Genomic DNA, 23,473 nt, shown 5'->3' with positions numbered 1-23,473 from the left:
TGTCACTGTTCGTAAAATGTCATGTAACAATATTTACATTAAGGTGGCACGCACATTTCAAACATCCCACAGCAAACACACACAAAGCACATTAAAAATGCACTCCATATAATACTATTAGATAACATTTCACCAGTGGATACCAACCTGTGTGCGGGTTGATCAGGATACTGCCAGGAGGTATCCCTGTAGCTTCCAAGGGAAGCAAATAGTAGCTAGTGCTAGCTGTTGAAGCCCCTTGCCCACTCATGCCACCATCAAAGGAAAGAGAATTACTAGTGCCGACAGTTGGATAGACGGCAGGAGCACCAAGGGTGTTCTGGCTTAAAGCTGTAACAGGAAGTGGCTGCTGGGTGCGAGAAAGCGAACCCGTAGATGACCCTACACTACTAGAGGACTCAGAACCTAGGAAAGGAGTAACAAAATTCTTTACCTACAGACAGAAACATCATGCTCATTTTCTATGCATCAAATGGCATGCTTGTTGTAAATGTGTGTGTGTAATTCTATATGAATCTAACATTATATAATGTAACCTATATACGTAATTGTCATCTGGCCTTTTATGTGCCTTTAAATAGTAAATAGTGGGGATACAAAAATATATAGCATTACACTTCTTACACTAAAACTTTAAAGTTTTTTTCAAAGCTTTTTTTAAAATGTCCACTCTTGTGCACTAATAGTGTAAGTATTATTGACCACACTGTCAAACAGGTAACACAACAATAATGATCTATGATGTGGTACAGAACTGAAAAGCCAGAGCACTTATGCTGTAATCTTTTTTGTTTTTTATTCCAGCAATCACTTACAGGACAGATCTCAAACCCAAGTGCACTAGCAGCCATTTTGAAAAAAAGCTTTGAATAGACTTTAAAGTTATAAGTGTAAAAAGTGGTCAAGATGTTAACAATGAAAAGAGAAAGTAAAAGTACATTATTTAAAACGGTTGTAGCAACACGTGGGGACATGTAACACTATTTTTTTTCTGAACCCCACTACTTACTCTTTAACAACATCAAAGGTAACTCCATTCCCTTCTTGGACGAAGACTTCCCCTACTTTTTGGACACAGAAATATTGATCTTCAACAAAACAATGTTGGGTTATTCCTGAAATTGGCAGTGAAGTTTGAAACTATTTTATAATCCTACTGTATTCAGATACTTGGTAGACAAACTATGAAAGCAGTTAAATAACAAAAACAAAAATTACAGGCTACAAAGACAAATGACATAAGGAAAGGACAAGAGGAGAAAGTCAGACAGACATTGTTATAACGTTAATGTAGAAAAGGGCTTTCCGTTAACAAAAGAATGCCCTTCATTAAATCACGAAATCACTACAGTTTATTATTCAACAAATATGGGCTTTTATTGTCCAGGAAGATTGAATGCAGTCACCTTTTGAAAATGCAAGCTTTAACAAAAATAAAATAAATAATAATAACGCTAAAAAAGACAAAACAATTTTCCTTCAAAGGAAAAAACAAAACACACACAGCATGCATGGTGTGGCAGGTTATAAGATTATTAGCAAAGTATTTACTTAGACAAAGCTGAGAATGAAGTAAAGGGATTTCAGAGTCAAAGAAAATGCCATAAAAAAGCCAAGCCTTTCGAAGCAAGAAGTCAAACTAAATGTTTCAATAACGACTGACAACGGAAAAGCTGCACCGCCCCCCATGTGTGAAGTAAATATTTCACAACACATTCACCCAAAATGATGTAGGCGCAAGAATAGTTACTGTATTATAGCTTACTTTATTTTAAAACAGTAACAATATTTTAAAAGGTGTCACAATACAGAATATTTGACATTCTGATAACTGCCCACATTACTTTAGGAAAACATCACAAAATGACCACAGTGAAGCACCGGTTTTAGCTTTATGCACGTTTAAATTTGTATCGCTTTTGATAAACGCGTCTGCTAAATTACTAATTAACAGGTAAAAATGATTGATATATATATATATTATATATATATATATATATATTTTTTTTTTTGCAGTGAACACCTGTTACAATACATTGAATTAAGCACTGCAGCTTTTACATTTCATGTTCCTACTTAAACTGGTCCTTCACTGTAATGTGCACACAACAGGCAATGGCACATTTTCCCAAGAGGAATAAAACCATTGTAACAGTACAGAGAACAACTAACAAGCAACTTAGTAGCAGTTGGACTGTTCTGTTGTAATACCCTTAACATGTTTGTATCCCTCTCTGAAAATGTGCATATGAACATGATTTAAAACAGGTCCCCATTATTTCTGTTTAAGACTTGCCTGTCATTGAGAGCCTGCCTGTGCTCTTACTGCTCCCTGAGCTGTCTCCCCTCATCAGCAAGGAAATGCCACTAAAGCTGCTGGCTTTGGTCATAGCCGGCTTAAGGTTGCGGTTGGAGCTATCAGAGTCAGTGCTGCTCCAGGGACGGGGCTCTGAGTACTTCAGTTCGTTATCTGTGCTGCTTCCTGATCGTCCGGACGCATCCTTATTTACTCTGCAGATTTATTTTAAAATATATATATCATTATATATATATAATATATATCGGATATATATATATATATATATATATATATATATATATATATATATATATATATATATATATATATATATATATATATATATCTATTGTGTTCATGTGCTGAATTATGTTGAAGCAGTAGTAACATGCAAAGAGATACAGGCATTTTTGTTAACAGATTTAAATAGAATATTAAAGTACCTAAATATCTGTCGACGTTGTTGAGTACTATTAGAAGCATCCTCTTCCTGGAATCTGTTGGTATTTTAAACAAAATAGTGATTTTTTTTTTTGGCAAATCCAAAACCCATTTAAACTCTGTACAGATAATGATTATTATTATTCTTCTTTAAAATGTACTGACCTTTTATCTGGGGGATAGTTTTCTTGGGCACATAAAGCCTAGAAGAAAAAAGGAACTTACTATTTTACTTCTATGAACATAGGATATTCTCAGACATGCCTATATTAATAAACAAATATATTATCATTATCTGCTTTAAACTATATTAATTTTATATTCATCTAAAATGGAATTTTAATTAATGTCAATGTAACACATTCATCATCAGAGCTGCTTATAAAACACCTATATATTTAAAACAATTACTGCATCTGGTGCAAATATCCTCTCTCTTATTCGTTGGTACTCTTCTTCTCGCTCTTCAAATGACTTGCTCCTCCTGTCATCTTTCAGTCTGATACGCATCTGGAAATAGAAAACCTTCATCAACATTAACTTAGTCAAACTATAGACATCTAGTTAACTAGCGGGTAATGTTGAAATCACCCAATCAAAACTTACCTGGTTATCATCTTTGTCCATACTTGAGTTATCTCTTTTAAGAATGTACCGTTTCTGAAAATCATCGCTTTTATCATCTTTAAAATGCTCACAAAACTTCTGATCAGGACTAGAGATACAAGGGAACAGAAAGAAAGAAAAAGACAAACAAACAAAACATCAGAGACATTTTCTAGCAGTCATTTAAAAATAGTTTGATTGAGGAAGTAATCCCATTCTAAAACAATGCTGATTAATGTGGTCTGTTGCTCCAATCTTACAGCCATTAACTGTATCTAAAACAATACCTTAGAATAAAGAATGTCCATAACAAGTTTCATCATAATTGAATAAACAGTTTCCTGATATTTGTACATGTATATGTCTATAATATACTTATATATATATATATATATATTATATATATATATAATGAGGATATTTTTTCCTTGGCAACATAATGAAAACAACCAAAATCTTCAAAATAAAGTTTTGGGTGTAAATAATACAAAAATACAATTAAAATTGCACTTACATTCGTGTATTGATGGTTTTGTTAATAATGACAGCTTTCCCAGTTTGGTCAACATTGTGATCTAAGCCAAAGTACGCAGCTACTCTGTGTACTAACATTCTGTGGTAAGATGTCATAGGAGGAAATTTTCTTCGTTGTGATCTGGAATACAGAAGCTAACGTCATAAACACATATACCGGAAAAGAGATGAAAACAATCTGAGGTGTACTTGAAATTTAGACACTTACTCATTATTACTGATAAAATCAACAATATCCTGCTCCAACTTCAGCAACATCATCCTATCCCTGGAGATACAAACAATTGGAAAAATGTACAATTACATACAAAATAAATAATAAGAAAAATAAGAGAAACTTCCTTCTCATGCATACCCTTTTTACATCATTGCACCTTTTTGCATTGTTTTGTTTATCAGTGCCACCAAAGAAAGAGATCCTTTTTAGCCTAAAAAATAATTAAACGCATTTTCCACCAGAACAGTAAAAGGATTATCACCATACCTGGCATTGTTTTTTAATGTATTTACTAAAAATTCATGGAGATCTATGCCAGTGGAGTCTGTGTATTCTTGACTGGAATCTATAAATAAAAAAAATAAAAAACAAAAAAATATATATAAAAGTTATTATTAACAAGTCCAAAAGAGAAATAAATATCCACACATTTCAGGTTAAAAAAAATCATTACCTCTGGATAACATTTTTCTGGGTATTTTATCGGATTTTTCCACTTTCTCCATGCCCTTTTCTTTCTCATCCTCATCTTCAGTGGGGGGTTCTTCTTTATCAAATGACTGGATGAACTGTATCTGAATTGTATCCTGTGGAGAAAAAAAAGTATAACGGATCTAGGAGTCTGACTATAGTCTGACATAATAGGTCATAATTATTTTGGTGATATCATAACAGTCAAAGACCAGAGAAAATATTTAAAATGAAAACTGCTTCACAATCACAATAGATACAACACTCCCACCCCTCAACTAAATGCATTACTAAGAATGTTCAACAATATGACAGTGGAAGATTGTGAAAACAGGCAAGCTGAACTCGTTTGTGTTTAGAACTACTCTTAAAATAAACAAAAAATAAATCAAATAAAGTTAAATTGACTACAAACATTTTAAAATTTATGTTAAAATGTATAAAAAAAAAAAAAAAAAAACACTAATATGCATGCATATGAGAAAATCCAGGATACAAACCTGAACTAAATGAGAATTCTACTGTAAAATAATAAGATACACGTCAGTTCTATGGCTGTGTCTGGTGATCTGTTACATGCCAGGGAAATGGAAGATCAGAAAAAACGATACCTCTGGAAAGCCAAGGTAAGGCTTGTTTACAGTGTGAACTATAAGCAATTTCTAGATCACAGATCACAGTTGCAGAGGGAGCAAAAAAAAAAAAAAAAAAGGTTGCGCACCTCTAGTAGTCATTTCTAAAAATCACCAAGATAAGTATCTTTTAAGTCTTTTCAGATTAGTATGTGTGCAACAGTAAATAAAAAACAACCGAGAATTATACAAAAACAAACACAGCAGGATAAGGAGGTAAGAAATTACATTTTTCTGGAAATATGTGGTATAAAGTATCCCTTTAACTGTTTATTTTCACTGCACTTCAAACACTGTATATGAAATAAATTATAAATTATACTACAAATACAGAAATATAAGTAAGGTACTTTAAAGCACTGTTACACAAGGGTTTAACCAATTTATCAAGTCCTAGATTCACAGCCTAACACATTTCTATCAGCATTTATTCTGGTAAACGTGGATACTACAGTAGCAAGTACATAAGAAAGAGTACAATATGAATATAATACCTGTATTTAAAACGCAGACATTATACTTTACTACACACTAAAAACGTAAAGAATTTATCCAAAAATACAGAATTAAATGCTTGTAGGTTAAATCACAGTAGTCTTATGACATGGATGCAATCCTGGCTTACAGCAAATTCTGATTGATCTACTCTACTTATTAAACTAAGAGCTTTGTATTCTAAAAGCAGTAAAAAAAATTGAAATAAAACAAAAAAAAACTCTGCCTAATAAAATTGATAGCACTACTAAACACAAACCAATAACTAATCCAACAGGATTTTCTTTTGCCCTGCAAAAACTGGAAAATATGCAGTATTAACATTAATTACACATTTCAAAAAGCTGATCCACCACTCAGAAAGCTCCACTGCAGGGCAGACCCACACAGTAAATGGATGTGGATCACACAGACTTAATGTCCAACTCTAAAAAGGTTTAAGAGCTAACAATGTACAAATTAGACACCTGAAATGTTCAAAATATGATTTATGAATACCAATGTATATTTAAACTCACTGCTATTGTGGACACACTTACTCCCCTCCCCCTATATAAAAAAAACTTAGAGGTCCAGCCCAAAAGAAAATCAGTCCACTTTTTACCTGGTGGTCTTGTGGCAGTTCAGTTATTAGGGGAGGAGAAGACTCTTCACACATAGCCAGGCTCCGAACTAGCTTTAACTTTGTATTAGACTGAAGGAAAGTATTGATTGTTAACAATCGCATCCAGCAGTTCAGTTTAAAACAGTAAACCTGTACAGTTGTGTGTAGTTCAATTCTGTATTCCGTGCAAGCAAAAAGCCAATTCCGTAACTTCTTTTTCAGTTATCCAAGATTCACTTACTTCTCATAACTACTAAATAAAAAAATGTAAAGTTTGTACCACTTTATAATAGACTATTGGAACTCTTAAAATGATCGAAACTTTGTATCAATTGAAATAAACATTCCACTCATTTCTTGGATGTCTGAAAACAAAACCTGAAGAAAACAAGAGGTAACAAAAAACATTCAAAAACGTATATTTACCCTGCTCATTCTTTTAGAAAAGCATGGTTCTCTGCAAAATGCAGCAAGCATGAAAAAACTAATACAAATTCAATGTATAAAATAAACATGCTGGGACCCATAGAACATGATCAAACACAACACCGCTTAAATCAAAACTAAACAAATTCAAACTTTTTTTTTTTTTTTTCTGCAGGCACATTCGCAACAAGAAGTAATCAAGCACAAAAAAAAAAAAAAAAATTCTAAACATGCCACTAGATGTACTGTACCTTTGGCCTTTTTCCTGTCTGTCCAAGGGATTGCATTTGTCGCTGTACAATAAGTAACAAGACAAGATGGTCTTAATAAGAAAACTTGCAGCTAACAAAGCTCTAACAGCTACAACACTCAAGTTTGTAAACAAGTATTTCAAAGTGAAAATGAGCAAGCACAATATTTGATTGAAGGTTGCCTTTTTTGATAACCCCTCAGGCAGGTTTTTCAAAATTTTTAATCTGGGCAACAGTGATCTGAATTTGGTAATCCTACATTTTGTAATCGAGAGTACTTTTATCTGTCGTTTTGATCTGGTTTTTGAGTAAATTACACTGCTGGATTACATTTATCCAGATTGCAAATAATTACGATTTTTCTTCCCCTCCACCCCCCCCCACAAAATATAGGATTACAAAACACAAATCACTGTTATCCAGATTACAAATTATGAAAAACCGGCCTCAGGTCTACTGAAATAATGGAGTAAGGTCGCAACCATGATAATCAGAAGATGAATTCACTAATCATAGCAAACAAATTTTTACTTTACATAGCAAGTACGGTCGGCTACAAGCACATCCCCTGCAATAGCTGTAAAAACTAAATCAGAGCTGTGAGTCATGAGAAAGCACATCAACAGTACAGTGTCAAGAAAAACATACAATAAAAAATGGTCATGCATTGTTTCCACACAAAAAAAAAAAAAAAAAAAAAAACCAGCGTTTCCCAAGACAGTCTCCAACTAAGCGCTTTTACATAACTATTAAAGAGCAGAATAAGACCCAAAGCAATCTAAAATTTCGATTCGGAATGCAAAGCTCTTCTATTCGACCTCCAAAAATAAGGACGGATATGGGCATTTCGCATTCTTCTGCGAAATACATTTAAATCTATTTTGTTACATACTTCCAATCACAAAACTGACCCAGAATTAATTATATAAAATGATTCGAGAACAAAGCCCTCTTATTGGCTGAACAAGATTCCAAAAAGTGCTGTTTTAGACAACAATGCACTACTGAAGTTCTTTAACCCTTATTACTAAAAAGAACAGGAATATACACACTTTAATTTTAACTTATATTTCCACACACACTAACTCCTATTTACACAGCAACCTGAACTAAAAGCATACATTTTACTTAAGGAAAAAAAAAAAAAAAAAAGCTTTTGTTCTCTGTACTCAGATTTTTCATATGAAATGGGACATTATACAAGCACTAGAAGATACTACAAGGTGTGCATTGTTGGGAACTTACTGTGTGGCTTGGTAGTTGTGTCACCACGTGTCTAACAGCACAACTTGCAGTTTTGTAATTCCACAAAAACGTGTTTCTGCTTATTTAGATGCATTTTTTGAAAATTAAAACACTTGCCAAAAACACTGAAACATCACTTCTTGTCACTGACTCACTGAACTACTTAAAGATTTATGGGAATAACACCTTTCTTGAACTGTGAATCCAGTTTCTCTTTGGTCACTTGTTAGTGTGCTGTTTATTAAAAACAGAACCTTGCTTTAAATACCACACTCGGGGCTTTCTGTCATTGCTGGAAGGGGGAGATGGAGTTACATTTTGCTCCCAGTTGAAATAAAAATGTACAGTTTGCACCAAAGCAAACTCATGTCATTGCCACATAATTATAACATGCCATTTCCAATAGAGGCCCACTACTGTGCTAGTTGGCTAGTAATTTTCCCTAGGTTCACAAAGGAGGTTAGTTGCCAAAACATAATTTAAGTCCTTGATGCAGCAAAACAAAATAGAGTTCAGTATTGCTTAAAGTAGTAAGTAGTTTAAAATATAATTTTCACTCAATCAATCATTTTAAGTGGTTCGTATTACATTTACAGAAATCTTGTATTACATTTTTGACATACTGTGTTCAAAATGCTTTACGTTCAAGAGCAGCTCTAACACTTCAGTTGCCAGATTTAATTTACGACATTTGTGATCTTGGGTTAAAAAAAAAAAAAAAAGACCATCATCTACTGCCTTGACTTTTTATTTTAATAAATATACATACTAAAACAATTACAGCTGCGTTCCACTGTGGAGATGGATATTTAATTAGGTTGACAACAAATTGTTTTTTGCACATTTTTTAATCAGATAACCGTTTGGCACAATTTTATTGCCATGAAATGAGAATACATTTTGTCACTGTTAAACGAAATCAAGATGTTTTTGCAGAAACTGCTGTCAGTTTACCTGTGATTCATCTTTGTTGTCACTGTAGCTTTCATCTTTCTCAGGCTCAATTTGATCCTGGCTTTCTGATTTTGTCAAGCTGTCTGCTGGTGTCAGGTCATTCTCCTCTGCCTCAGAACCTCTCATTGTTTCTGTATTTTCTTTTACAGTAACAGTATCAGACATCCTCATTAGAGAAGGTTAGTTGGAGCCTCTACCAAAAGCGTGGAGCCTAGAAGAAAGACATTCAGGTTTAATCTGATCACCACTGTAGCATCATGGGTTTGTCCGATTTAAAAAGTTAAAGTCTCCATTATTTTAGTTCACTGGCAAACTGCAAAATTGCCTTTTAACTGTATTATTCTTAGACACAGATAGCTCTGTGTTTATCAACAAAACCAATTTTATACCAAAGTACATCACAAACAATGAGCCCTGGAGACAAGGACCCAGCCTGGGAAGCTTCTCGCCAGGGGCAAGACATAGTAGCTGGTCCCTAACCTCTCAGGAGCTCAAAGGGCAATGCAGCATTCCCTATGGTTCCCAGGCAAGATGTGCAACTTGGCATGAGCAAGACTCAAACCATGCTTACACATGTTGCTTAATACATGTGGTGTGTGTATGAGCAGATATGTAATTAATGAGGAACTGTCATGGTGACGGGGATATTCTTTATTCAGTACAGTGCAATAAAAGTAACATGGGGTCAAGTTTTGTAGCCCTATTTGGTAACAAAGATTATTACCCAATATGTGTTCCAGTTACAGGCCTGTGGTGTACCACTAGTGAAAAAGATACACCCAGGATCCCTTTCAATGCTGTCAACCAGGATGTCTGTTGTATTGAGCCTGCTGGAAGCTCGGAAGAAGAGTCCCATGTCCCTGTCACCAGTGCTGAGTCCAGATCTGAATAGAGCTGCCCTCGAACAAGCAGATCATTCCCCTCGAAGACCTGAAATTAAGAAGAAAAGATGTCTGTCAAAATCTTAATGTCGACAAAAAGGAAAGAAAGACCATTTCATTTTTGGTTTTGTCCCAACTCAGGTGGTAGGATGCAGCTGAAAGACCAATTTGGCAAACAGTTGTAGGTACGGTGCAGCTACTGTAATGCTTTAGGCAGAGCTGGCCAACCTTTTTGGATAAGAGGAGACATGCGGGCAACCTATGGGCTCTCAAAGAGACGGAAAATCACAAACACAAGCGGATCAAAAAGCATTCTATTGTAGCTCATTTAATTTATTACAAAAATATATTTCTAAAATTAAAATAAAACTAATGGCCACCACTTTAAAACAACAACAAAAAAAAAGAATTTCCTAGAAGCCAAACAGAAGCACAAATTAAAACATTCAACGTGCAATACTACAATGGACCCTTTATAAACCAAACTGTAGCTTTGTACTACTGTGAATAATTTAAGCTACTCAACATGCATGTCTCTGATGTGCAATTTTAATGAAATGTCAAAGCCATCGCTCTGCGGAAAAGAACAGAACAAATTATAATTACTGTACCTAACCTGTCAGTATGCTTTTGCTGCCATTGTTACACTGTGGCCATCAATGATCTCGACTGTTGAAGCATCAGTGCCTCTGCTTTATTGAACACAAAAATTACTGAATCATCATCAATCTTTGGCTACAGTAGTCTTATCTGAAAAAAAAAAAAAAAAAATCTATTTTTTTTTTGATATCGTAAAGCTTTTCGCCACACTATACCACCATTGTGTTCACCAGCCTAAACAAAATTCCTACTTTAAATCTGAAGAGGATCAATATCAGGAAACAAGTAAAGGCTACTATTTACTGTACATTGTAAGATCCATTAAGCACACAACCATGAATAGCAACAATACAAATCAATCCTCAAAGACAACATATTACCCCACCCTTGTCTACTGAAGCACTAGCAGCACTCCACACATAGATACGAACACTGCCTGTAACATACTGTACAGTTGCTTTCACATTCAAGAATCCCCGATCTCACCTTGACCCTCCTTCTAGTACTGTACAGCACTAATCCAGTATTATACTGCACTAATTATAGAAATCAAACCTATAACTGTTGTTCCTTCACAGTTTATTGCTTGCACTGAAATTTAAATTTGAAATTAAAAAATGGGGAAACTACTTGCAGGATAATAAAGGCAATATTATTTTAATCTGACGCCGTTTAAACCAAAATCTACAATGTTGAAAACTGCTGTCAAAAATACTTTATTGAATGACACCAAAAATAAAATAAAACCGCAAGCTTACTGGTTAATAAAATGTTAGAGAAAAATCAGAGTTTATAATGGCATACTGTAATACACCCCCAAATAAAGCGCCAAACCTCTCAAATATCTAAGCGCCAACAGATACTAAACTGCTGCACATTATACTTGTACAGAATAAACAATTACAACAGGATTTATCAGTTTTAATTTACATTTATCAGAACAATTTTCCAATTATCAATATGACATTAAATCAAATTACAGTATAATACATTCATGAGGCTATGGTGCTCTGCATCCTACAGTATATTATTTGGCCAATTAGGGTACAATTCCCCCCCCCCCCCCAGAACCAGGTGAGTGTAAAGAATCATTCTGGCATTGGGGATTTCATCAGCATGTATTGTATAAAGTGTGATTGTATCCCTTGATGTCAGTCTAGGATCAGGCATACAGAGAGGTATACCACTGTCAAACTTGACTGCAATTATGAAAAACCAAAATTCCCTCTGTACAGTATATAAAACCAACACAAATGATAAAACAAATGCACACACAGTTGGGATTTTAAATGTTGACTATATCACGTTAAGTAAATTAAAACTGAAAAAAAAATGGCACACTTCTGGAAAATATAGTAAAGTACAAAAAAAAGACTAAACTTATTATAGTACATCTTAAAAGCAGATGGCCAAAATGGAAGGTAAATTAACTGGAATGGTGTGGAATGGGACAAAGAAGAAACAAGATCATCTAAAAACCTAGATTAATCCAGTTTGAAGATACTACTGTCACAACATTTAATTACAGTAGGATACCAGAGTGAATGAATCCACAAAAAAATAAATACGTTGACCTCTATTCTATAATGAAATAATGACCTGCTACTGCAACTCTTTCGGTTTTAATTTATAATTAAATTACTAAAAGACAATTTGTGATTGCGTGCTTTAGCCAATACAAACCTAAAAGTTAACTGACTCTCTCCCTTGCCCCCAAAAGAAATCACATACCTGCACCATAGTAGCTTGCCGATTCATTATTTCCAGTGAATATAGATGTTGCTTCCATACTGTATTATCTACAGCATTTGCGCTTTCTCCAAGTTGCTTCTCCCACAAGCTTGTTGCCAAAGCGCAGCAGTCAATATTTCACTTGTCTGAACCAACCTGCTAACACGGATCATTAAGGCACTTGCTGTGCTGTAGCCTCGGAGACAACGCAAAAACAGCTATATGGTGTGATGTCAGTTGCAGCTCAGCCAGTCGTAGCTCACTAGAATTACAAACGCATCATAGGCTAGACTGAGCTCTTCATTAGCAATTCAGCAGCCGGTCATGCAAAAGCCTTGTGAAGCTGTGATGGCATTTGGAAGTGAATGCCAAGACCTCCATTCTTATTATCCAATTCCATCTGAACAAAGTACAGCCAACAGAAACCTTACAACTAAACAGCAGGCTGATAAACAGTACTTAAACAAACATTATCATTTAATTTGTGAATAACTATAAAGCTCATTTTGTTTTGTTATTTTAATTGGAATGCTCTGATTCATATTCTCTTACTTTGTTTCTTCTAACCCTCTTTTTCAGCATGTCAAAAATGCTTGGCACATCAGTTTTATGAAAATCATCTTATTATGATGAATGTAAACTGTTAAATCTACAGAGTACCTTTACCAGAAACTGCGTCCAAGGATAACAATATTATTTTAACCCTCAATGATGTTAAGGTTCTATGAAATCAGATTACTGTATTTAACCCACAAAGGGGTGCAAATCTTCAAAATTGTATTCAATTCAGGAGCAAACTGTTCTGTGACTGTCTTAGTGGCACTCCAAAGTGGAAATACAATTAAAGACAGCAATACATTTACACTCCCAGGAGAGCAATGTTTCCAGGGCATTGGAAAAAAAGGAGCTGTTTAATGTTCCTTGTGTGCATTTCAGTATCACACCAATTATGCAGCTGAAGGTGAGAAGTTTGCTGAAGCTCTGCCATTAGCAAGGTCTCTAGTAGACTGGCAATTCTGAACAGATCCCTCACGACAAGATTATTTACACATTTTAAATTATTAAAGCCTGAGTGTCAGAGAATGCGACCAGAGTACACATTTAAAACTCGTTTTCACTCCTTTTGATTTTAACCTTACACAATTCTGTCACAGAGACTTCTCTTGAATTTTTTAGTACATAGGCACTCGTTATAATTAGTGCTGGGACAAACATCCAAACAAATATTTTTTGGCATGTATTCGGATACAAAAATCACGTTTGTATTCGCTACAAAATGACAAAAATACCTTGCACTTGTTTACCGTCCCCAGAATTTGTGCGACATTTTCAAAAAATGGCAAATGAAAGAGCTCCATGTGATATGTGAGATTAATATATATAAAAACAGAGCAGCTCATCCTCTATTTAAAAGTTTTAGACAGCAAAAAGTAAACAAACCAGATTATGTGCACGCACATCTAGTGATCTCTGTGGAAAGCCACCTGGAACAAAAACATGTTGTGCTCCTTTACAGCGAGCCAGAATCTCATGGGACAGAAAAAAAAAGCAAGCATGTCATTCTGAAATGCCTCGCTTAAACAATACCCAACTTCCTGAAAATGTTGTGTAGTGATTTTTATATAGACTGTATATCAAGGCTTAAAGTTTACGTATATTTGGGAGCATTTTGCTACAGAAAACTCTTAATTTGCTATTAGTTTTTTTTTTTTTTTTTTTATGCAGTAGCATTTTTCTCAGTGAACAAGAGGATAATTACTGCTCTGGGGAACATCACACAAGCTCCCTCACCGGCAGGCTTATGGCTTTCCCTGACTGTAATAAAACCTTACCGACAACCAAAAATAAAGATAAATCAGTAACCGCGGAATTACCTTCCATTCTTTGAATCTGCTGCTAGCATCTTCATCAGCTCCTGCTGTCATTAAATCTACCTTATGAAATAGTTTTGGGGCAGCATATACCAGTGCTAGCGGAGCTAGTGAGTGCCACTTGTAAAGTCGTGGTTACCCGGGGCCTAGCTAAGAAACAACAGGGGACAGATAGCACAGCATTGCTGCAATTACCGTTTGAGGATACAGAATGTTGAGCCTGGGAAGTCCAACAAGCCAAAGAAGCAGGGCAGGCAGGAGAAAATTAGCGGTACTTTGAGAAAACTACAGCCTAACAGTGTAGACTCCGATGGCCAATTGCCAAGCAATGTGTGAGATTTACAGCAGGTAGACGAGTCACTGAGGACACTACGGTACTTGATAGAGCAGCAGACAAGAGTAAATCCCTATTGAGTGAAACTTATGTAATTGAGAATGGATTGCTGTATCAGGACAATGTAGGTGGAAACATATTGGTAGTCCCAAAGGTTTCAATCCCTATGTCAGGTCATATGGGTCATACTAAAACTTTGGCTAGGATAGCTAAAGGATTTTGATGGCCAGGGCTTTACACAAATGTAGCGGATTATTGTAAAAGTTGCCGGCAATGTCAATTAACTTCCCATGTCAGAGTATCACATCGGAACCCTTTACACCCCTTGCCCATTATTGAGATACCCTTTTATCGCATAGCGATGGGCACTGTCGGTCCACAGGAAAGGAGTAGCACTGGCAATCGCTTTATTCTAGTATTTAGTGATTATGCAACCCGACACCAAGAAGCATTGCCTTTGCGTTCCATAAAAGCCAAGCAGGTGGCAAAGGCGCTAGGGTTATTTGTTTCCAGAGTAGGGATGCCTGCAGAGATAATCATTGATCACGGCATTAATTTCATGTCCACCCTGCTAAAGCGTATATATAGTGTTAGGAATTATAGGCATTCTCACCACCCCTTACCGTCCTCAAACTGATGGGCTCGTGGAATGTTTCAACCAGACGCTGAAAAACAATGCTGAGGCGCTTTGTGAGAGACAGGCAAGGATTGGGACCTTTGGCTTCCCGATTTGCTTTATGCTTTTAGAGAAGTCCCACAAGCATCAGCCGAATTTTCACCGTTTGAGCTTCTCTATGGCAGGGCGAGAGGGCCCCGTGACATACCGGTATTTTTTAATGCGTACATTATTGGTATCTTTCATAAAGCGGGAAACCATTGCTACTAGAGCTTCCTGATAGATGACTGAGGTTTGTACCGCCCCTATGTAGATACACGTGAGGCCCACAATGCAATCATATTGGACATTGGAGTATAAATACCTACAGTACAGAACAAAGTGGATACAACTTAAAAGGTATGAAGTTTATTTTATAGACCAAAAGTAAAAGTAAATAACTTTAAAAAATTACGATTTTATAAGCTAACAGGCAATCACCTAACAGGATATTAAATTTATTCAGTGTTTACAAAATACTAATTTAATCTGTCATGGAGATTATTTTGTTATAATGTTAACACTGCTATCACCCATGCTACAAATGAACACATAATAGGTAGATAATTATTACTTTGTCAATTCTGACTATGGGGGAAAAAAAGCAGGAGGAAATATGTATAACGTTACCATGATCCAAGTAATGTCTTCTTTGTTTTATGAGTACAAATAATAGGGGTGATACAATCTTGAGTTGCATTATTTTATCTAACAGATTAGTGACTAGTGAAACGTGTGCTTTAACACAAAATATGTTTAACGAACTGCTATTTGGAATTCTTTGTTTTGTATTTAATTCACTGGGGTAAAGTAAGTCCTCCACATGTTGTTCTTTACTCCTGTGATATTTTTCTATTTTAACATCTTACATAATGTAAGGTCTTGCTGTAAAATAAAGGCACAAACACAGGGCCACGGCCACGCCCCCGGCCGCTATGCTGTATGCTTGTATTCAGAGCAATATAATGACTGTTATTACTTTGTAAAAAATGAATGAATATTCGTTTAAATTATGAGCCAATATCCGAACACAAAAATCCAGTGTTCGTCCCAGCACTAGTTATAATAAAGTTCAATGAGATTTTACCTATGTCTGTCCTTAAGTGTACTGTAACAATTTAAAAATAAATTTAAGCTTCCATTTTTGCTTCAGAGAAAGACCACAGCAGTATTCATAAAAACAGATAAACAAAAACAGAAAAGACCATTCACAAACTACTGTAGATTAGGAGGGCTAGTCCTGCTGTACCAGTACTGTAACTACCAGGAGTGCAGTACTCAACACTAATACCTAGTTTCCATGGAAAGCCAACTGTAGTGTGCTCAAATGGGCCTGAGTTCTCCCACAACTCGAGTTGATGGACAACTCGAGCTGGTGAAAAATGTGGCCTTTCCATGCTTTTCCGAGTTACCTCAGTTAAAAGTCAAGGCGTGAATTCGCTGCAGTCGGTATTGTAATAATACTTACACCAATCAGAGGGTTGTATACAGTGCTCGTAGAATAAAGTCGATAAGCATAACAAAACGTTCAAAATAATTAGTGCTACACCATATAAAACTAAGATGATTTTACCAATGCTTTCCAGTCTATTAACCAGTTTGAAATTATTTCTAAGCAACTTAAAGCATTTTCGTTTTGGCTTTATATTTTTTAAGTTTTCACACGTGGCAATACTGCACTACAACTGAGAAACAGCAAATTAAATGCTTATCGGAAAAGTTTACCGGTATCTTAAAATTAAGGGCCATATAAGAACGATAAATACTGTAACTGATTAGAAAGCTGCCTTTGTTGTTCTTCAAGCTGCTGCAGTGACACTGTAGCTGCTATAACGAGTTACTGTAAATAAGATATTGTTTTAGCAGAAAGACTTCACTAAGTAAACATTTACTTTAATGTTTTTGCAATTTTAAATATTAATGCAAAACTGCGTTGCATTTTTGTTTGTAAACGTGCAAAGTAAAAAAACGTCAGTTCAAAAACTGTCAAAATGTAGCAAATCTGCCAATTTTAATACAGACCAAAATGTCCCGTTAAACATTATCTTTTCATTGGATATTAAACATTACTTTACATTTACTACAGTACTACTGTAAGCAGTACACAAGGAATAAAAAAACAAGCATTTAAAATGTGTATTGTTTCAAAACAAAACATAGTAAACTACAATTATAATTTTTCCTTTTAGGAAAGAAACGGTGCAAACGACACACTGCCTGTACTGTATACAGTTACCAGAAGAAATAAGTAATGTCAGAATCCAGTATTTCAGGCACAGGTGGTAAAAGGAGCCTTGAGACAGACTAAGGCTGACAAGTCCTCTGGATTTTTTGACAGCCAGCAACAATAGGTTGTTCACGGTCACTTAAGGTTTTAAAATCCAATTTCTTACAGCTTTTTTTACAAAACCAACATTGTCATGGCTTCCTATAGGTCTTCTATTTGAAATATTTGCATATCATGAATTAATGTTTAACAAAAACAAGTGATGAATCATAATTTAAGATTATCAGACAGCAAAAAGAGGGGAGATGATAGATTTTAAAACACTGGTCAACACTCTTTTAAAGCAGTATGGATGGGGGTGTCACAGACTGCTACTCTAGATGGATGGAGGAGGAATTAAACATATCACAGATCCTGAGGTCACATGGGGGACCCATGGGGGTGGGGGACCCCTCCCACCCCACCCCCCACACACGCCAAGTACCTCAGTCTGCAACAGTTGGCTCAGTCTGCAACAGTTAAAATCACAGGGCTACCCAGCCTTTACAAAGGTATCCCTGTAAAAATGTCGGTGCCAATTCCATGCCAAAAAATGAACTTCAAGGTCAAGAACCTTCTCTAACAGCTCAAGCTCCAGACCTAGCACTACTGTACATCATTAATCAAACAATTCCACTATAAGAAAAACAAGTACTACCTGTACTGTAAGTCAGCAACATATTGCAAACAGTGCATCCCCTTGAGAGCTGTACATTCTAAAATAGATTTATGGTTTACATGAAAATAAAATGTAAACCACAGAGACCAAAACCAACAATACTGGCACTGTTTCTTAGCAACAGCTTTGTCTACAGAAAATGAGTATGTGCAACAGCAAGCATTCAATAAAAAAAAAAAAAGAAAAAAACAGTCAGAGCTATACAATTAACCTTTCCAGTTTGGTTAGTGGATTTACGCAATGTAAAAATTATAAATACCGACTATGAAATACATTATTATTATTATTATTATTATTAGTTTCTTAGCAGACACCCTTATCCAGGGTGACTTACAATTGTTACAAGTTATCATAGTACAAAGTATTGCATTATAAAATATCACAGTACAAGTTATCGCATTATAAAATATCACATTACAGAATGATACAGATAAGAGCAGCTATAAAAGTACAATAAAATCAATTCAAGAAAGTGCAAAATAAAGCACACAGTACCTTATAATAGTGAATTTGACGAAGAACAGTTAAACCTTATAGGTTACCGAGAAGGGCAAAATAATCTTACCGTAACTTCAGGTCGCTTCATTTTTAATTTACATTAAAGATTGTGGTGTGCTGCTGAATGCATTCACTGAGTATTGTTGTTAAAGCTTTTGCTTGCACATATACAGAGGACCTGCTGTACATGCAAAATTTCTTGGTTCAAGAATCCTGCAAACTTAGCACAGAGTCAAATGCTTTGTGAAAAAGGCCCTTTTGTGCTAAGAATATATTGGTGCTCATGAATCATCTCCCATGGATTTTCTCACAAGCTGCTCTAGGTACTATTAATATTCACCCTGACAGCTACGGGGCATGGAATAGAGCGGATTGCCAAAGAATACTGTAGTAAGATTAGCAATAATACTATTTAGTATCTGCAATGAGAACAGTACAACTGTCCACAGCTTTTAAACAAGCAGTATCTTGTTTCTGAAGGTCTTTGGAAGCACAACATATCTGTACTCCCTGTAAGTCGAACGATTACAGCTTGAACGCAATATTTTAGACATTGTTATGACTGAGCCTTTGCAAATTGCCTTACAGCAATTAATAAAGCATTAATACTGAACGCTTTCCCTGGGAGACAGAACAGTAATTGTCTGCAATGTAAACTGACAAATAATGTAAAAAGCAACATTTTTAACCCATTAAGTGCCATTGTCCTCATGAAATTTTGTGGAGCATTTTTAACTGGCAATTTTGATTTCCTCTTAAACTATATTGTTATGATAACATACTCAAATTTTGTTAAGCACAAAAGTTATGTCTAAATGTAATGTATCAAATCTAGTGCTGGAGCGAACACAGGATTTTCATTTTCGGATATTTGCTCTCTTTAAATATTCTTTTGGATACTCAATTCGTTTTTCAAAAAGTAATAAAAGCAATTATATTGCTCTGAACGCAGGCAGAGATAGCATAGCAGCAGCAGCAGAAGGTGTGGCCGTGGCCCCTGTGTTTGTGCCTTTATTTTACAGCAAAACCTTACAATCTGTATCATGTTAAAATAGAAAAATATCCCAGGAGTAAAGAGTAAGTTGTGTAGGACTTACTTTACCCCAGTGAGTTAAATACAAAACAAAAGATGCCAAATAGCAGTTCAAGTTAAATGTTGTTTTGTTTATTCCCGAAATAAAAATAGTACTTAAAGTTGACAATGCATTTAATTTTTCATTCTTTGCCATTGCTGTTTCTTCACAGTAAACAGTGGCCAGACACATTTTCATAAAGTAATAGCATGGTTTACTTGTGCCTTTTTGTAGCTGAACAAGCAAACAAAAAATGAAAATTTACTAAATTAAACACTTCAAATAAAACAAAAGTGGAAATGTCGTTGTAATGTGACGTGGAAAAACTCAACTTTTTGGTTCTCATTTATTACATTCCACATAACAGGAAGTTGCAACAAAACAGCCTAATCTATACAGTCTATATAAAAATCACTATACAACATTTTAAGCAAGTTGGGTATTGTTTAAGAGAGGCATTTCAGAATGGCATGCTTGCCTTTTTGATGTCCTATGAGATTCTGGCTTGCTTTAAAGTAAAAAAAACGCATTTTTGTCCAAGAGACCACTATGTGTGTCTGTGCATAATCTGGTTTGTTTACTTTTTGCTGTCTAAAACTTTTAAATAGAGGCTGAAGAGCTGCTGTGTTGATCCTGTGTTTTTTTTTTTTTTTTATATACTAATCTCACATATCACACAGAGCTCTTTTTCATTTGCCATTTTTTTTTAAAACTGTCACATAAATTCTGGTGAGACAGTAAATAAGAGCAAGGCAATTGTGTCATTTGTAGCGAATACAAACATCTGATCTTTGTATCCGAACACATTAGTTTGAATACTCTGATATTTGTCCCAGCACTAATCAAATTACATAAATTTGATTAGTGCTGATAATTTGACTTTGCTGATAATCACAAGTTATGAGAAGGACAAACAGCAGAAAGAGAAAACTGTCTGAATAGCAAGCCTGACAACATACAGGTATAGAATCTTTTTAAGTATGCAGTTTTCCACAGAAGAAAAACCAGAATCAATATAGTAATTTTACATGGTTAAATCTTGGGCTTCAAAATTTCAATTCGATCTTGGATAGGGGGCCACAGTGAACGCTAGATAAAAGGCTTGGATAGTTTGCCTCACCACGCTACAGTGAGACACACTGGTAAGGCATCCAAAGAGTCCAGGCTGAGACGATCCATTCTGGCCCTCATCTCCAGGGTTCAGATGCCATTTAAGCACTCAGTGAACAGTTAAACATTTAGGGCCCGACTGCCCACTGTGGCAAATTGCCCATGTAATACATTTACTATGGGAGGGCAATTTGCCCACAGGGGAAGATAAAGGCTATAGTAAACTAAAGCGATGCGCGTACATGTTTAAACTTGACACCCTTCACTCACTCGTATTTGACGCTGCTATCGTGTGGTCCACTTGTCTCAGTAAAGAATTAATACTTTTTATTCCCCATAGAACATGGGATAAAGCAGTCAGTTATGGATGCTTTAAGAGACGCTCATGTCTCCATATTAAAATCAATTCTCTCGAACGTATTTCAGTTATTTAGACATGAAAGTACTTTTCATGTATGAGTGTTGAATATAAATATATATATAATTTCCTTAACTGCATCACTGAAAGCTGCCCTTTGGGGATGACAAATGAAGTAATCATGTGGAAAGATAATAACATACAATATATTTAAATAAAGTATTACCAGTGTCTAATAAATTTGCAAATGCCTTATGCTGCTCAAAATCTTTCCAGGAATAATAATAAAAAAAAGTTACTTCGATGTACAACATGTTTCTAAAACAAATAAAATGTATCGGGTACTATAACTAAAATAAACCTCCTTTTTTTCCCCCATAGCATCTAAACTAATCTTGACTTCCACTCAAAAACTGAGTATATTACATAGCAGTTCGATAAATCCATGGTTTTATTACTGCGACTATCAAGGGACAAAACTATTTTTATAAAATAACATTACAAGTAACAGCAGTCAATCATTGCATTCAGCGGAGGTGGGTCTCTGGATTCTCATTTGTAACCTAAACAAAACGTTCTGGTGTAATGTTTTAATGCCAAATTATGAATTTGACTTTTTATTCATTTCAAAGACAACACAATAAATACATACACGCATTTTATAAAGGGTTATTTAAATACTGAAAATGTAGGTACTGCCACTAGAGATATAGATATGATTCTAGTTAGACATCTGCTGTCCAGATCTGACTCCGATCAGCTTGACTGAATCCATCTGCTGTCACAAAACCACTACAACAATTAGAAATGTGTACTGCGAATTACTGTTCGATATAGGCCCAAGTCTATAGTTTACTAGCACACAAGTAGTCATGCGTTCCTTAGTAGTATTTTTTTTTCTCAAAGCAAAACAAAGCAGAATTACCTACAGCTAAACCTTACGAATATAAAAATGACAAAAGCCATAAATAAACACTACCGTTAACAAAATATACAGCAGTAGCGCCGTACTGTGTAGTTGTTGTTGTTATTATTATTATTATTATTATTATTATTATTATTATTATTATTATTATCAGTAGTACTGAACACCAACACACAACGAGATTACTCTCCAGTCCAGGCCTTAACAAGTCGTGAGCCATAACTCCCCTTGAATTTCCAAATCAACAATTAACTACCCCCAGCGTGCATAGCACGCTACTTTATCAGTGTTATTTAAACTGGCATAATAAATTCGCCTACATCTTCAACACGTCTGGAATCGCACAGGTATAGCGTATACCGAGGCCTTCGTCAACATCGTAAATAACATGAGTGAATGCAAGGCATGATTAATTAAAACACTTTAAAACAAAAACATTAAATGTCACCTTACCGGGTGCGTAAGGGTGTCAGTGTTCTGTATTTGTTTATCTTTGTTTCTGGGTTGTTTTTAATAAATAATGTTATACTTCAGTCTGTGACAGACACACTGCATGCTTGCCGAATGTAGGCGGTGGAAACAGCGAGCGATGGGAAAAATCTAGCAGGACATACCATGAAAGACAACGACATCTACCAATCGCAGCGGCCGCTCTATAACCAAGCACCAATCCAAGGTCGTGCTTGTTTAATCGACAGGGGCGTAATGAACAGAGTGAAAAAGGTGGGACTTAGAATACAACTTTATTAAAGCCTCAACCAATAGAAAACAACATTAGCAAAACGGTAACACAGCGGCGGGTGATAGCTTTGTTGCTTGTTACTGTATTTTTATTATTTATTCATTTTATTTTGAGGAGTTTTATTATGAATCTTGTCCATTCAATACCTGCCATATAAAAGAAAACCACTATATACAACTGTAATTTAAAAAAAAAAAAAAACAGAGAACACGTTGGCTATAAAAAAAATAAAAATAAAAATCACGTGTAATGCCAGCCTAAATATTAAATATCTATATTCCATTATTAACAAGACAAGGCTCCACGACCTCAGCAGGATATGACGAGAGAGGTGCTTGACCACTACTCTCTCTCGAACTGGTGGTGAGATATATAGCATATATCTATATATATATATATATATTATATATATATATATATATATATATAGAATATATCTTTCTCTCATGTAACATCGTAATTCTAATAGATGCATTTAAGTTCACGTTGTCAAAATATAAGGAGACGACAGAAAGTGTTACGATAGTGTGACATACAATTATCAACATTAACTCGTAGAGGGTAGATGAGTAAGG

The 23,473-nt window shown here is 35.2% G+C and overlaps 1 protein-coding gene across 13 annotated transcripts in view; it reads right to left on the bottom strand.

Annotated features, from left to right (window-relative positions):
- The window catches only part of LOC121323100 (R3H domain-containing protein 1-like), a 35,930-nt gene extending 13,195 nt beyond the window's left edge, over positions 1-22,735 (bottom strand). For 2 of the 13 annotated variants that reach the window (XM_041263869.1, XM_041263875.1), the window contains exons 1-15: positions 22,610-22,735; positions 9,900-10,105; positions 9,176-9,386; positions 6,977-7,018; positions 6,300-6,389; positions 4,552-4,684; positions 4,365-4,443; positions 4,089-4,148; positions 3,861-4,001; positions 3,347-3,455; positions 3,152-3,265; positions 2,906-2,943; positions 2,743-2,796; positions 2,297-2,511; positions 148-405 (exon numbers count right to left, since the gene is read on the bottom strand). In XM_041263869.1, the coding sequence (XP_041119803.1) occupies positions 148-405; positions 2,297-2,511; positions 2,743-2,796; positions 2,906-2,943; positions 3,152-3,265; positions 3,347-3,455; positions 3,861-4,001; positions 4,089-4,148; positions 4,365-4,443; positions 4,552-4,684; positions 6,300-6,389; positions 6,977-7,018; positions 9,176-9,346 (1,504 nt within the window). In that variant the 5' untranslated portion in view covers positions 9,347-9,386; positions 9,900-10,105; positions 22,610-22,735. Of the gene's footprint in view, positions 1-147; positions 406-2,296; positions 2,512-2,742; positions 2,797-2,905; positions 2,944-3,151; positions 3,266-3,346; positions 3,456-3,860; positions 4,002-4,088; positions 4,149-4,364; positions 4,444-4,551; positions 4,685-5,179; positions 5,227-6,299; positions 6,390-6,976; positions 7,019-9,175; positions 9,387-9,899; positions 10,106-10,672; positions 10,789-12,387; positions 12,559-22,609 lie in introns of those variants that run through there. The other 11 variants (XM_041263873.1, XM_041263881.1, XM_041263878.1 and 8 more) reach the window with 9 other exon arrangements.
- Between the last annotated feature and the right edge of the window lie 738 nt (positions 22,736-23,473).

This window comes from Polyodon spathula, chromosome 11 (assembly GCF_017654505.1).
Source record: "Polyodon spathula isolate WHYD16114869_AA chromosome 11, ASM1765450v1, whole genome shotgun sequence".
Classification (NCBI taxonomy): Eukaryota; Metazoa; Chordata; class Actinopteri; order Acipenseriformes; family Polyodontidae; genus Polyodon; species Polyodon spathula.
Note: the sequence above shows the minus strand (reverse complement) of the source record. Positions and strands in the feature narration are given on the sequence as shown.